Source organism: Bombus vosnesenskii, unplaced genomic scaffold (assembly GCF_011952255.1).
Source record: "Bombus vosnesenskii isolate JDL3184/JDL3185 unplaced genomic scaffold, Bvos_JDL3184-5_v1.1 scf7180000016274, whole genome shotgun sequence".
Taxonomy (NCBI): Eukaryota; Metazoa; Arthropoda; class Insecta; order Hymenoptera; family Apidae; genus Bombus; species Bombus vosnesenskii.
Window position 1 is genome coordinate 3,564,254 of NW_022884343.1, and position 15,422 is coordinate 3,579,675.

Sequence of the window (15,422 nt, forward strand, 5' to 3'; positions counted from 1 at the left end):
CACACAAACACATTCATTGCCGACGATCTGTTTTACCAAATGGCAATCGAAGGTTCTCTAGGCGATAAACCTAACCTCAATTTCGGAGAAACTAGCTAGAACCTTTTCCATCAACCTTCACCTCGGAATCCTACTAGCCTGGTCCAATTTTCGCCCCGTTATTTTTATTCCTCACACTCTGAACAGTATACAGACCGAGAAACCACGTGATTGTTCCGTAATCCTGGTTACGAGGGTCAACGCCACGTTCGAGGCAGACACGTGGTCGGAGGCAACGTGCGTCCAGAGAATCGAAAGATATACGCACGCTTTTCGAGATTTCTTTTTTACGAAATTATACCGGAGGACATTTTTTTTTAATTTTCTACCGATCAGATTTTTAGCCAATAATTCTGCTAGATATTTTTCCACAGAATTCAAGTTCTCGTTTGGTGAACACGCAATAGGTACACGCAAATCATGGGAGCTACGGATGATCGATGAACGTACGATCGATGTATTAAAAAAAAAAAAAAAAATATCTTGTCAATGTGAAAAATAAGAAAATAAAAAGTCCAGGACTCGGTGTATCCGTTGAAATATTAATTTGTCAGTTTACTTGGAAATAATAAAAAATAAAATATTCGCGCGTGAAATTTTCTCTCTGCCGAAACTCTACCTCGAATTTTCCAAATTTTTCACACGTCCGCGTAAAGTGAATAACTCTATACAGCTTTGTCGTCGAGTTACCCGTACGCAGTATCGATTGCCAAAATTTACTATAGCCAATTCGATAGTAAATACCAATCGATGTGTTTAGAATTGAATACAGAGCAGAATCAATTAATTAGATTCGTTGAAAGAATTTTCTTCTATTTAGAAGACATTCGTAATTGGATGAGATCGAATGTCGTCAACAAACCAACGAAAAACTTCTCAGATATAGCTGTCTACCGGTTTTATTAAGAACGAAGGGAGTTTTTAATGAAATTTGAAATCAACGGAGTTTATTATCGCGATGTGCCCGAGTTTCACGAACAAAGGGAACCTCTGAAACTTTTCAACTCGATCGCCGATGGAAAACAATCGCTTCTCCCACTCGCCCACCTTTGGCTCGCATAGTCCAAGTTCAACTTTGTTTCTCGGCACATCACTTCATCTTCTTATTTGTCAGTTTCAATAGCAAATATTCGGAATTCTTTCCCATTGAATTAACAGTTCTTTTCTTTCGGATATTAAGTTAAGCTTCAACAAAAATTTCATTTCCCACGTTATAAAAATAGGCGCTGGAGAAAAGTAGAAACCTAACGCAAAATTACGTGGAAAATATACGAACTATTTTCAAAAATGATATGTCTACGAGTGGAAATGATAAATCGAAAAATAAAATTGCGTCGCTAAGAAGGATTTAAATAGTAAAAGTATTATGTACGCGCATATTAGGTTGTCCGGGAAGTTTCTTTCGTTTTGTAAGGAAATAATAGACGTACGATGTTTTTTGTTTTATATCAGTTTATCGAATTATGCACGAACGTAATAATTAGAAATATAACGAAATGGATCGTACCTAATTCGATAAAATAATATAAAACAGAAATTCTTGTTCGTCTATTATCGCCTTACGAAACGAAAGAAACTTTTCGGACAACCTAATAGTTGCCTCGTCGGGTAACTCGTCGGATACGAAATTTTCTTCTTTTTCCTCGCCGACTGTGCAATCGCATCGAAGCCAGTCGCACACCCTACTTCGACCGCGACCTTAACCTTAGCCTGAACCTTCACCCAAACCTCCACCCAAAGCTCTAGTTAAACCTTTAGCCAACGGTCCGCTTAAATCTCTACGCAAACCCTTCTTAGTGTACTTAATTATGCACGATTGAAATATTTGTACAAAGAGACGTATCTTTTAAAATATTTTCCCCAGAGATATTCCTTCGACGTATGTTTCTTTCGATATATTTGCGGTACCACTCTGATTTGCGATTCGTAATTAAAAGTTTCCGGTTGGCTCGCAGAATTTTATCCTCTGGAAACATTATTTCTCTATCATAATTTTCAATATTCCAACTCTGCCTCTTGTTCAATCGAATATTTTTACAATACGTTTTACGAACAATGCTTTCGCCGATCCATCGAGAATTCTAAATTTCATTGTTTTCCCATCATTTCATTTCCTTTGATTTTTCTTTGACTTCCTACTGTTTTCTAATCCTTTATCTATTCACCATGTACCCCGTTGCTTCTGTCTCACCCTCCTTTTGTTTCTGGCTCCCATTGTACTCGTCTGCACTCCTGTGATACCCTTTTGTCTCGTTCTTTTCTTTTTTCTTTATTCCTCCCATCCCACAACCAATAATATTACCATTCTTGAATATCATATTGGCGGTATCGTTCCCTTCTCTTTTCTTACCTTTTTTCATGCTTTACGATACGGGCAGAGAAAATCGATACGGCTGTTTTAATAAAATAGTCAGTTGATAGAAATTGGATTCTCTAGTCGGATGTGTTGAGGTTGACTGATAGAGGAACGAGTGGATGAATTTGTGATAGAAAAGTATATTGAAATAGGTATAGGTATAGGTATAACTATAGTGATCCTCACCAAGGCATTACCAAAAAGCTAACCTCGTAGCTGTAGCTGAAGGCTACAAGAAACAGCAATAGAAATCTACTTATAGCTCTATTGTTTCTAGACCTTGTAATCCAAAAGGAAATTTTTATTCAACGGCACAATAATATTATTAAATAGGTTTTGGAGTTCGATATTTAATTGATTCACACAGATTCAGTTTCTATGTACAGCCATATGAACACACCGGATGCACTCAGATGATTAACACGTGGCGGACGCCAAAACAAAAGAAGTGGTACCAACTTTGCATGTAGGAACTAGTGATCATGCCAACCTTACATTTTCCTCGACAAATAATATGGACCTCTTCTCGTTTAGAATATTTTTTTGTTTCACTAAATTCTATTCTCCTTGTAACAGCGGTCTTCAAGTCACGGATACACAAAAAAGAAAAGATGTGGAGTCTTTCTTGAAGTAATTACTTCAACAAGATATACAGGTTTGACGAATTTTTCCACTTTGGGCTTGGGGTTCGATCAATTTTTAGATTAGACGTTAAAATTTCCAAAAGCTCGATGAGCAGATTGCAACGTAAAGTTTACAAGTCGCTAGATTAGACATTTAGATTTGCTAAATTTCCAGATTACGTGCATTCTGTGTACTTTCGCGTCCTAAAAATCTCCCCTAAACGCGTAAAATCTCACGGCATACTACTAAAAATTATGGTAGCTATCGCAGTCAACGAGCATCGATATTTTTACTCCTTTGGCCTTTCTTGCGATCCTCCGCTTCCTCTCTTCGTCCTCTCTTTTCTCTTCATTTTCTACTTTGCCCTTTTGTTCTTCTTTCCCCTTACCCTTTACACCCACCAATCGTTCTACCCTCCTGTCTGTTCCTTTTGTTTCCTCTCTCTCTCTCTCTCTGCCTCTTTATCGCTGGCCTTGCTTTCGCTGTATGGTTATCCGCTCGCTTCAACCCTTCCTTCTCGCCATGTTGTTCCTTCCATCTTCATTCACTCTGACTCCCCTTTCTCTGTCAGCTGTCTTTGATCACTGTCAGTGGAACACCCCCGCGTGTGCGCATCGACGTGTCCATAGTGCACGGAGTCACAGGCCGCTGTGAAACAACCCCCGACCATTGCGCTACACACAGAGAGAAGGCTGACACAGGGTTCATCAGCCGTGGCTGATCGAGCTCGCTTGTTCCACGCTTTTTTAAATGTGTAGGCGATGCTGTGAATGCATAGCCGTGGATCCAGAAACACGTGTGAGCGCGTGTGGGTTCTACCTTATGCACTGGGTGCTTCGATACTTGTCGAAGCGCAATAGGACCCTGTATAACGTGATTACTGGACTATGGGAACTCATGGAAAATCCGTAATTTCACGAGCGTAATTATTGGCTTGGCAACTAAGTGATTGCGGCTTTTGTCAATACCACCTAACCAACAAATCCGCAGTCACTTAGTTGCCAACCTGAGAATGAGAAGATTGGAGTTTACAATCGGCCAGTGATTTCAGTCAGCAAAGATCGTGACGGGTACCGCATTTCGAACATTTTATATATTTTTCCACGTTACACTCATTCTGTGCATTTCTACTGTAGAGGATGGTTGGTCGTGTGGTTTAAACGACGAGATCACTCGATGCCGAAACCGTCAAATGTGTTTTAAAATAATTGATAAATACAGAGAAACTTCGCTAAGACGCTTGGTACTAACTGATTCGCTAAAGACTGTGTATCGATGGTTAATAAAATCGCTCGAGACTGAGACTGAAGAACTGGTCGCCTTACGATCGCGTTCGTTTATTTTTCTGGTCGGGGCAGTGCCGGAAAATTTAAATTTGACTCTGTTTGACGGTTGCACGCAGCAGCGACGTTGTTTTGCCCGGAGTTTATTTATTATTATATTATGTATGTCCGAGGCAAAGCAACAACATGATTGGAATTGTCCACTAGCTCGTTCTCATAGGTGCGTAATGATCGCGAGCTTGCAAAATTGCTTAAGAAGACCGTATAACAGCTTAATGAGCGCCCGTGCTCGGAATGTACAATTTTGGAAGATCAGCTGAAACAATTTGTTCCAACGATAACGTTCGCCACTATCGTCGACTACAAGAACGAAAGATACTCGATAGAAAGACGTTCGGAGAATATTAAGGGTATCACAGAGGAAGAAAAATATTGGACGATTTTTCAGAGACGTTTAACAATGTACCCTCGAACGGTAAAGTACATGTAAAATTGTACATTGAAAAATATCGTTTCGGATACACCACCGGGTATAGATACATCGTTCAACACGGCACGAATGTGCTGTCACGTTGAGAAAGACGGGTACGGGGTTGGAAGGTGCTGCAAGTAAACCACCCCCTTGTCTTCCTTAACATGTGCACACAGTACGATGTTGTACTGTGATACGTCATGCGATAAATTGATATCAGCTAACGTTCACGCTTTAGCGGTAAGCTGCATCGGTCATTGTTATTACATTTCCTTCTTCTTTCATTTCCCTTCCAACTTCCGTTCTACTTCGCCGTTAGTCCAACTGTTTCGTAAAATGCATATCCTTTCCTTTCTTCCTTGCAATTTAATTATTTCCTAACCGTTGAAATATCTTTAGAAGAATTCTGTTCGGAATTTTGAGTGGCCGTTCGTCTGTGGCACGGACAGGCCCATTCCCTTCCTTAGGAAACTCCGAATTATATGTCCTCCCCGAGCTGTAAACCTAATGACTCCGAGGTCAGGTAAAAAACCCCGAGAAAGCACCAGCAAGACACAAGATCTTACGACCGCCGTGTTCACAGCATCACACTTTACGTTTATACAACAAATGCAAATGCAGTTCTAGATTATTCTAACACTCGATCTATTGAACCTCCTCCACCTTGAGCGTTAATTCATTCGAGGTACGCGATATCGACCGATCGGTTTGACCTGACCGGTTGCTCTTTAGTCGATAATTCGCAACAAATTCAAATGTAACGATCGCACGTAACGAGTAATTAATTTAATATATAAGAAACTCTTTGCTATATCAAGATCATCGAAATCGTAAAAATTCGACTGCAAGCAAATTTGCAGTGATTCTCCTGCGATATCTCGAGGAATATCAACATCGTGAGAATTTGGCTGAAAGCACAGCCCAACTTGCGCGGTGCTTATCTCGATTAGCGATCGACAGATCGACTATTTAGTGGAAATTGCTGGGAAGATCTTCCGACGAACCGGAAGCACCTGGCACCGTGTCACGTGCGAACGAACCGCTCATGGTTAATAAGAAAAGTTGTAATTACACGGCTAAACTGAATCCCGGCCAGCTGTACGTCGTTGCACCTCGACGTCCGACACAGAGATGCAGGTGCCGTTGAGAAACTGTTTAGTTGCAACCTACTGTTTCCCTGCTAATAAATCGGCCTGTTTGGTGTCAAGTTAGTCCCTCAGTAATTACAAGTTAGTTTAATTCGTTAATTAATGGTGTCTTTGCCGAGGCACGCTCGCCAAGCCTGGTCTGATTACACCGGAATTGAGATTGTTCGAGTGACCGCGTTGGATCTCGATGGTATGTCGCAGTTTCGTTAATTCTGCTTTTGTTATTCGAGAGCGAACGTTTCCGTTTAATTAATTAATCGCTGACACCTGTGTTACCTCGGCGATCGAGGACGTTCAAGCAGATGGCAAATGGGGAATTTCTAGTTCTTTGTCTTCTCGTTTCCATGACGAAATGACGATGTATCGACGAAACAAATATCTGTTTGCTGTATGTCCTTTATCGATGTATCTTATTGGCGAGGTTTATCGAAATTATTGGATGGCAGTTTGTAATATCGGTGAATCGAAGTTAGTACGATTCTTGAATCGGAATTATTAAAATTCCTGTAGATCGAAATTATTAAAATTGAAATTTGGGTATGTTTAGGGCAGTAAATGGCGTTAGTGAGTGACTAAGTTTGCGATAAAATTATTCGTGAGATATTAAGAAAATACGTTTGTCGAGTTTAAGATACGTTCAGGGAACGAAAGAGAAACGAGTAATGTTTCAGGCAGAATATTTGAGAGTTGCAGGACAGCAGATTTTCGGCCAGTTATCGCGTTAGAGAAGATAAGAAGTTCTCGAATTCGATTTTGTCTTGCAAACAAAAGTCGATCGAGTATCCGCAAGTTTTAAACTTGCACGCGATCTACGTGAGATTAGAGACGAAACGGTCTCCTTCGATCTTTCATCATCAACGTAATTGACAGTCTTCGCTCGGGTATCGCCGTTGACATTTACAGACTTTCCACGAAAAAGATACGCATCTTTGTAAATGCTAGCAAACTTTCAAGATTAATTTTCAATCCTACTGCTTAAAACTAGAGCTAAAGTAAATTCGACCGATGCTAAATTGAATGTTTCTTGAAAGTTCTTACATAAAATTGTGAATGTCTCGTAAATTTGAAAATTAAATTTTCCGGTTTTATAATACTATAGGATTTTATAGGATGTTATTTATTCAGAAATATTAGAAATTAGGCTTTCCAATGATTTCTATCCTATATGATAAGTTTATTGATAGATGGATCTATTTACATTGGATTAAACAGGAAACGATGGTTATTTAACGTGAAGTAAATGCAGTAATGTGCTATCGCTAAGACAATTAAATGGATAACTCACAACTCATAACAACTCGGCAACTCTACTCTAGACTCCTCACGATTCGACTCTCAGTTAACGACGACTCGTCATAACTCGACTCTCGGGCAACGACTCGTCACAACTCGACTCTCAGATAACGACTCGTCACAACTCGACTCTCAGGTAATAATGACTCGTCACAACTCGACTTTCAGGTAACAACGACTAGTCACCACTCGACTCTCAGGTAACAATGACTCGTCACAATTCGACTCTCAGACAACGACTCGTCACGACTCGACTCTCAGGTAACGACTGGTTGGTCCTTCTTCTTTAAGCATCCCTTTGTCTTTTCTCATAGCCCCAGCACGTACGTGATCCGCAACCGACCGCAGTCATGGTCACGTAGGTCTTTTTTCCGTGTAACTATTCGATTGAAGGACCGACGACACATTGAGGTTTCCAGACCCTTTTGGCCTGACGGCACTTAGGCCTTTTCACAATATTGTTTGTGGCTCAACCGATACTTCTTAGGCCATTTGTACCATTTGGCCACGATACTACGATACTCGTGAGTAATTATTGGTGAGGATTACTTTCGAAGTAGTGGGGTAAATGTTACGAGAATTGCACAAGTCGATGTCTCGGACCCGAAGATAATTTAAAATCGAGTTAAACATCTTCTAAGGGCATTGGCAACAAACTTCTGGCCCCGAGATGTCGAAAATAAGAAAAGTAAAGTTGAAAGTTGCATTTGCAAAGTTGTTTCTGTACGCTGGTTCTTGGAACGAAGATTTCATTACGCGACGAAGTTTTCTAATGGAGCCACGAACGAATTTAGATTTTGGAAAAATAAAATGACAAATAATCCAAGTTTATCCGGTCTCCGGGAAGTCAGCTGAAAGATCAGAAAGTCGATACCTACGGTGGCTACAAATTTATTCACCGATTGTATACCGAGTTTCCGCAACCGCAACCGAACATGAAGTATGCAAAACCATCGACCGTCACTTCCCACAATGGACGTTATTTCCTCGTCCTAAGAAACTGAAACATTATATCAATAGACTGCCGACTATAAATATTTCGACAATGCTACTTGACGTGTTGAATATTTTATCGACATTTTTACGTAGTAGCATCTCTACTAAGGTTCATATAGTACCTTATACTTACGTCGAAATAGAAAAAGGGGAGAGAAATTAATGCGACGTGTCAAAGTCGTGTTATAGTTACATCAAAATTCACAAAAATGAAAAATCATTTGCTATGGCAGTTACCACTGTAGGGTAGAGTAATTTATCGTGATCTATAGCGTTCTATAGTGGATACAACACAAGCGAAAAACAAACTTTTGCTATGTTTCTACCAAATTTAAATATTACGCTAAATTCCTTTCTTGTATTGAGTTGGCAACTAAGTGTTTGCTGATTTTGTCATTATCATCTAATGACAAAATCAGCAAACACTTAGTTTCCAACCCAATGCTATCTACTACATTTTGCATTTTTATCATATGTGTTATTATATGTGTATTCTATGTAGCCTGCTGTACACTGTTCCTTGCTATTTATAAATATGAATAATCTTTTCTAGAAATTACTAGACCAACAAACGAAGTAACTCTGAAGGCGAAAACGATATGCCCGACCACGCACGCCCCCATTCTACTTGCGCTACTTATATCTTCTTCTTCCCGCGAAGTGTGGTTGCGATAATTCCACGAATTCGTTTTATAATAGTTCTTTCGTAATCCGCTATACCCTGAGATGGGCTTTAAATTAGAAAACATATTGCCAGGAAAAATTGCAGGTGAGAGAGAGAGAGAGAGAAAGGAGGGTAAAAATTTTCATCAGCAGTTCCATCAGAGCGTCGTTTACCTCGTTAACGAGGACCTGGAACTTCCTTTCCATACGTTCCGGCGTTCCCTGCTTATTTTCAAAAACTTTCTTAATCAGCAAGCGGCACTAAGCCGCGGGAGAAACCGTCTCCGGCTGAAAAAGAATTACCACGTTCCGCGCTTGCCTCGTAAACGTAGTGTGCTTCCCGGTAGTTCGGGTATGCCAGTAATTATGTTACAGTCAACAGGGGGATGATAATATTTTTTTCGTAGATGCGGCGTTTCGTTTTAGGTGAAAATCGAATTAAAAAATTTGTCAGCTATGCGAACGATTCGTACGAGGAGATTCGGTTCCGTATTTTACACCTATTTTCTCATATAGAGTCACATCCTTGGTGACCGTGAATAAATATTGGAACATCCTGCGATAGAATCGAGGAAAACACTGAGAACTGACCACGCAAGAACAACGACACTTTTTGCGGTAATCAACGTGGCAACGGTGTCTGAAAAACGATAATTACACGGCTTTGTGCCTGCCGTTTCCGCATTTCATCCGTGTTCTGGTTTCTATCCTTTTCGTCTCGATACCAATGGAGAAATAAGCAAGATTTGGTAGCAGATATAGTTTCAACAAGAAATCTCTTTTAGCTCGTCCTTCAAATGACGGAAAATATCCCATTTGAATGGTTGATTCGCCGAGAATTCGATTTATCTTTATGCCGACGTACTGTCCCTTGTCACTGTTCAATTTGATTTATGTAAGATCTAGATGTTTCGTAGAATTGATGTAATAAATGACCGACCTCCTTTTCTTTTTGTTTCAGGTGAGTGCAAATTGAATCTTCTTTGTCGTTGGGTCGTTGAAAATACGTAAGTCAAAGAATATCTGTTTCTTTTTTCTTAAATTATACTATCTTTAACAGGAAGTAATTCAATAATAATAATAATAATAATATGATATTGCCATACGTTATATTTACTTATCATACGTAGATAAGTTAGAACACTGCATCCGATATACAGCTGGTAGCTGCTGATAACACTAGTTTCCAGCATTACCAACAGCAGCTGTCGATAAAATGTTGAGTAAAGTTGAGTAAAGCACAAGGTGAAATTATAACCGACTGCTATCTATATTTCCAATGTTGAAAAGATAGAAGCGCTGGAAAATGTATCGACTGCTCTCGTTACTCGCGTGAGGTAACAACCGGGTTCGATTTTCGTCCTAGCTTCATAGAGAGGTGAAGCCTGGTTTTGAAACGATGACCTGATTCGTGTGGAAGCTCGGGAGGTGCTCCACGTTATAACGTGAAAGGATCGTTCCTGACGTAATCCCACCCCACATGAGCTCCGTGTTGACCAATCGGCTTGAAGAACTACCATTGTTCGTCTATACACCGGTGTTTTAATATAACCTACCTTCTCCTATCATTCGGAGCAAATTTGGTACCTATACTATCTCAGCGTGCATTTTCATTATTTCGCGATCCTATGTCACGAGAATTATAGTTTGCGATCGAAGAAACGATGCACTACCTTAGAAATTTGCAATCAATTGTTGTACAATAATATAATTTTCACTCCCATAATAATTATAATTATGCGAGCATGTTGGAATAATCGCCTTAGTGAAGAGGTTGATCAACAACGTCACACTTTAAGTATCGTACAAAAATATAATTTTATCAAAGTGTACAAAAATATAAAGATTATCGCAAGCTCTAAAAAAGGGATTTACGTGGATACCGCCAACTGTACAATATGCCTTTGCTCGACCCATCAGTTTAGTGTTTCTTTATAATGATCGTACTGGCTCCTCCTAGTGCCCCACCTCCAAGAGAACCAGCTCCCAGAGCAGCTCCTCCTAAAGCACCAGACGAAGCGTATCCATACCCAGCTCCGTATCCAGCTCCAAGATTAGCAGTCAATCCCTGAGTGGCAACTCCAGAGCCAAGACTGGCTCCAAGTCCAGAACCAAGCCCAGAACTCAATCCAGATCCTAAACCAACTCCAGGAGAGATGCTAATAGAACCAAGGCCAGCACCTAGACCAGAGCCCAATCCTGACCCATATCCAGCACTGAGGCCAGAAGAGCCGAGGCTGGAACCTAAGCTAGATCCGTGACTGGAGGTTAGGCCATATCCGTAGCTCGATCCCAGGCCTGATCCGTAACTGGAGGTCAATCCAGATCCGTAGCTGGATCCCAAACCAGTGTTCAACCCTCCGCTGAAGCTACCACCGAGACCACTAGTGATACCTGAACTCAAACCAGAGCCGAGGCCACTAGTGACTCCAGAAGTCAGACCAGATCCTCCGATAGATCCTGAAGATACAGGTATCAAGACAGGCACAGAAACAGCTTGAGCGATAGGGATAGGTTGCGGGATTGAGACTGGCACTCTAACAGCCTGAGAAATGCCTGCGGACCTATGGAGCGTCAGTGCGGTTTGTTGAGGCGTACGAAGTGAAGTTTCCCTGACGAGAGGCAGATTTTGTCTCACGTACCAGGGTCCTGGGACAGGCCTGGGTACTGGGTAGGGTTGAGGAATCACGACTGGCACTTGTTGGGTGATAGTGCGAATCCCACCTTCAGCTGCAGCCCCGTTTAACCCTGCAGATAATCCTCCAGTCAGGCTTCCTGACAGAGGCCCAACTAGGCCACCATTAAGAGAGCCTTGTAGTCCCGGAAGTCCACCCGAGAGGCTTCCAGCCAGTCCTCCTGATAATCCTCCAGTGTATCCTCCAGAAATTCCGCCATAGCTAGTACTAGAACCCAGGTCTATGCCTCCTGATGATCCTCCAAGTCCTCCTGTGCCTAGAAGAACGCCTCTCTTCGACTTCTCTGGTTTTCCTGATTCAACTTCGCTAGCAATGGCGGCGGGCACCAAAAGGCAGAACTACACGAATGATTTTTAAGGTTTGAATTTTTCATGAAGACTGCTCTTCTATGGATTAGAAAGTAAGTTAGGTTCAAGAAGGAAAAAGAAGTAATGTTGGTCCTTTTAGAAATGGATCTTTGGAACTTGAAAAGCTGATAGTTTAAAATTCAGGAGTATTGAAGTTTCAATGAGGACTGGTATCGATTTCTTGAGTTTGCCAGGGGGTTAAATGCAATTGCGGCCGCTGTGCGAATATCGCCCAAGAAATGTCGAAAATGAACTGCGACTTATTGGATGGAGCAAAATTTTCAGATACTCAGCGGCGCAAAACTAATGTTTTCAAATATTTAATTACCGCGTGAGTATAATTTTGAGTGTAATATGAAATTAGTATTCTCTCGAATGTTTCATATTTAATTTCGTATAATTATAATTTCGTGTATTTGCAACGTAAAATTATTGCTTTTTCGAAAATTTTATATTCCACTTTGCACAATAAAAGTTTTGTATATTTGTGATACCAAATTATTAAATTTTCTATCCATCTTTATATTAATTTTACCGAGTAACATTCTACAGCACAATTCCAATGTTGCCACTTTGTATTTGCAAAATACACTGAGGTGTTCTGCACAATTACAAGGCCTGACTCAAACAACTAAAAATTTCTCGCAACCTCGCAAGTCGTTTTAAAGTTTCGTCCACGTAAAATATCAAAGTCTGAGAAATTCACTAAAGAATATCTTTCTACTTACTATGAACGTCCTCATAGTTGCTTGTCTCGTAAGTACAGCTTCGAATGTGCCATCATTCGGTCCAGGTCCCTGTTTTATACAGGTAGATACAATCACTTTCACTGAATACGCGATCGTTCACGCCCTGATCAAAGTACTCTCCATCGAATTTTTTTGTCAACGTTTCATCCGATCTCTTTGATCCGCGATACAACCGCAGTCGTTGGAAACAGAGCGATTCCGCGTTACACGCACATCACCGTAATTCTTCGCCTACTTCTGATCAGTTTCTGGATCGTATCGCATGTCGTGCACGCGTAATGCTCCCGCTATCATATCTCACGCGCGTCTTTTGTAATCAGGAAGCGAATTTACGGATTTTTTTAAGGTTAGGTCAGAACCGTTGGCTAATGGGATTGTTGGCGCTGAGATCGCACGAGTGTTTAAAAAGCTTTGCGAAGGTTATTTGAGAGTTGTGATAGTACTTTTTGGTAATTTTGGTACTGGGGAAAAAATATCATGGAAAACTTTTGGTATTTGTGGAAAATTCTGAGACAGATGGGGGAAAGTAAAAGTTTGATGAGTCTGTCTATTTTAAAAAGTATAAAGCGTGTGATGTATTCTGAAATTACTGTACGGTAATGGATATAATTCTGCGGAATAATAAAACGCGAGAGTACAGTAAATATCATTGAAATTTTTATTTTAGAGAATTTAAATAATAAAATTACCGTTCCAGAAAATGTTGTATTCAATTTTATATCAACTTTAATAATTCGAGCCCGTCTCAGGTTTTATAGTATATTCTGCAGAAAAAAATAGAAAAATGGTAGAAAACAACTAAACGAAAAGTAATACATATTTCGCAAACATCATTTCTACATCCCTTTATTTCGAAAATAAATTCCACGATAAATTAATATATCAAATACAACACATGCAATATAGGTGCATGTACAAAAAATGTACTCTATCTGTATGATGAAAGATAACCAAGAATATTTAATTAACGAGGGCGATAAACATGACCGATTTTCTGAATGGTTACATCTTGTACACGTTCATTACGAGGGATAAAAATTCTGGTTCTGGTAAAAGGTGTAATAAATGTCTTCGAGGATGACGATTAATAATAAGCGTGACTTTATGAAAGGCGGAGCCTTCGCTGGAAATAACTGGACAATCGAAATGCAGCGCCTCGAGTGAGGTAGATATAGAGAGACAAAAATCGAATCTGCATCAAGCGTATCTGATACAAAGTATCGAATCATGATTTCGAATTCGAAAGGCAACTCGTAACAAATAAACGATTCTTCGTTTATATTTCCGCGTTGGAACTGCTTTGCACAAGACTTTAATTGATACCATTTACTTCAACTCTATATTACAGATAAATCTAATCTTCAGACAAATTAGTTTATGAAGACTGTCTTTCATAAAGGTATTGTTTCCGTTGAAAATGACAACGTGAGTTCGCGCTCGCCATCTATGTGCAGATGCGCTAGTTACAGTAAATAGTAACTAGAAGATACTTCTAGATACAATCGATAGGTTTAAGATATTCTTTTGTTTTTATCCCTAGACCACGTGAGAAAGTGCAATAAAGGTTTTTCGGCTGAGAATGGTGTGATAGATTTATCCAAAGAATAAAATAATAGCTATTGTGATCCTACCTCTAAATACAGAAATAACAGCAGTTTCATTATATAAAATGTTGAGGTTATTCGATGTGTAAACAGAGAAACTCGTGGATAAATTGTGAGGTAGAAAATATATTTAAATAGAAGTGTAATTATAAGTAAGAATACAATTTCAGCTGGTTCAGATCCGCACGCTAGCTGTGTTACCCAATAAAACTCCAAAGCCAACGTCACCTGTCTACTGTTTATGGTTTGCCTTCGTCGCAGTCTTTTGTTTATACGCTGTCGATGGCTTCGGTGCTTGAGAAAACTAAAAAGACCAGATGTAGAGTTTTCTTAGCAGTGGTGACCACTTCAACGTGAAATATCGATGATTTACGATGAACTGTATCGAACATAGAAAATATAGATTTTCGTAACTTTACGAACACGCCAATTTTTTCGGTTTTCACATTCTTCGTGTCTAAATAAAGTATGCGAGTAAGAAAGTGAGAGCTGGGTTTTTCATGTTATTTAGGGATATGTAGGGTCTCTTTTGGGACGTGGCTGCGAAGGTTTGCAGACAATCTAACCCAGGCTATTCCTCATCCTGGAAACTACCTCGCCAAGAACCCGATACCATACTGTGCAAAATTTCAACGACACGATATGAAGAGAGTCACTTTATATTCATTGCATATACTCTCGCGTCAAACTACGTCTTATTCAGATCCCTACAGTTTCTGCCATTATCTAAATACACGTAGAGATCTACGTTTTCCCACGGATTTATGATTTCCATATGAAAGTGGGAAATGGTGACACTTGCCAGGAGTGTTTTCTAACCTTTCCGTAATTTGTCGGATTTTTCTTTCAATTTTTGCTATTTTGCTTTCACCGATGAAATGATAATCGTGGCGTGCATTAAAATTCTGATCTGATACAAAGTTATACACGCGAGAAAATTGAGTTGGAATTCCAATTTATATTGGGTCGTCCGAAAAGTATTCTTTCGTTTTATAAGGAAATAATGGATGCACAACAATTACATTATTTTATCGAGTTACGTATGACCCATTTTGTTCTATCAAAATAAAGATCACAACGTTCGACAGATTAGATTTGACGTTTGTATAGAGATGCATCGTTGTAAAAGACGGATTTGTAAAAGAAGGACTA

General features: G+C 39.8%; 2 protein-coding genes across 3 annotated transcripts in view; one reads left to right on the forward strand and one right to left on the reverse strand.

The window, feature by feature from the left end:
* Nucleotides 1-15,422, forward strand: part of LOC117242443 (cAMP-specific 3',5'-cyclic phosphodiesterase-like) — a 350,276-nt gene that overhangs the window by 47,167 nt on the left and 287,687 nt on the right. The window lies entirely within an intron of this gene.
* Nucleotides 10,687-12,660, reverse strand: LOC117242316 (fibroin heavy chain-like). Its single transcript, XM_033508869.1, has 2 exons — nucleotides 12,646-12,660; nucleotides 10,687-11,908 (listed from the first exon to the last, which is right to left on the reverse strand). The coding sequence occupies exons 1-2, from the start codon at nucleotides 12,658-12,660 to the stop codon at nucleotides 10,796-10,798; spliced, it is 1,128 nt and encodes a 375-aa protein (XP_033364760.1). The 3' UTR covers nucleotides 10,687-10,795.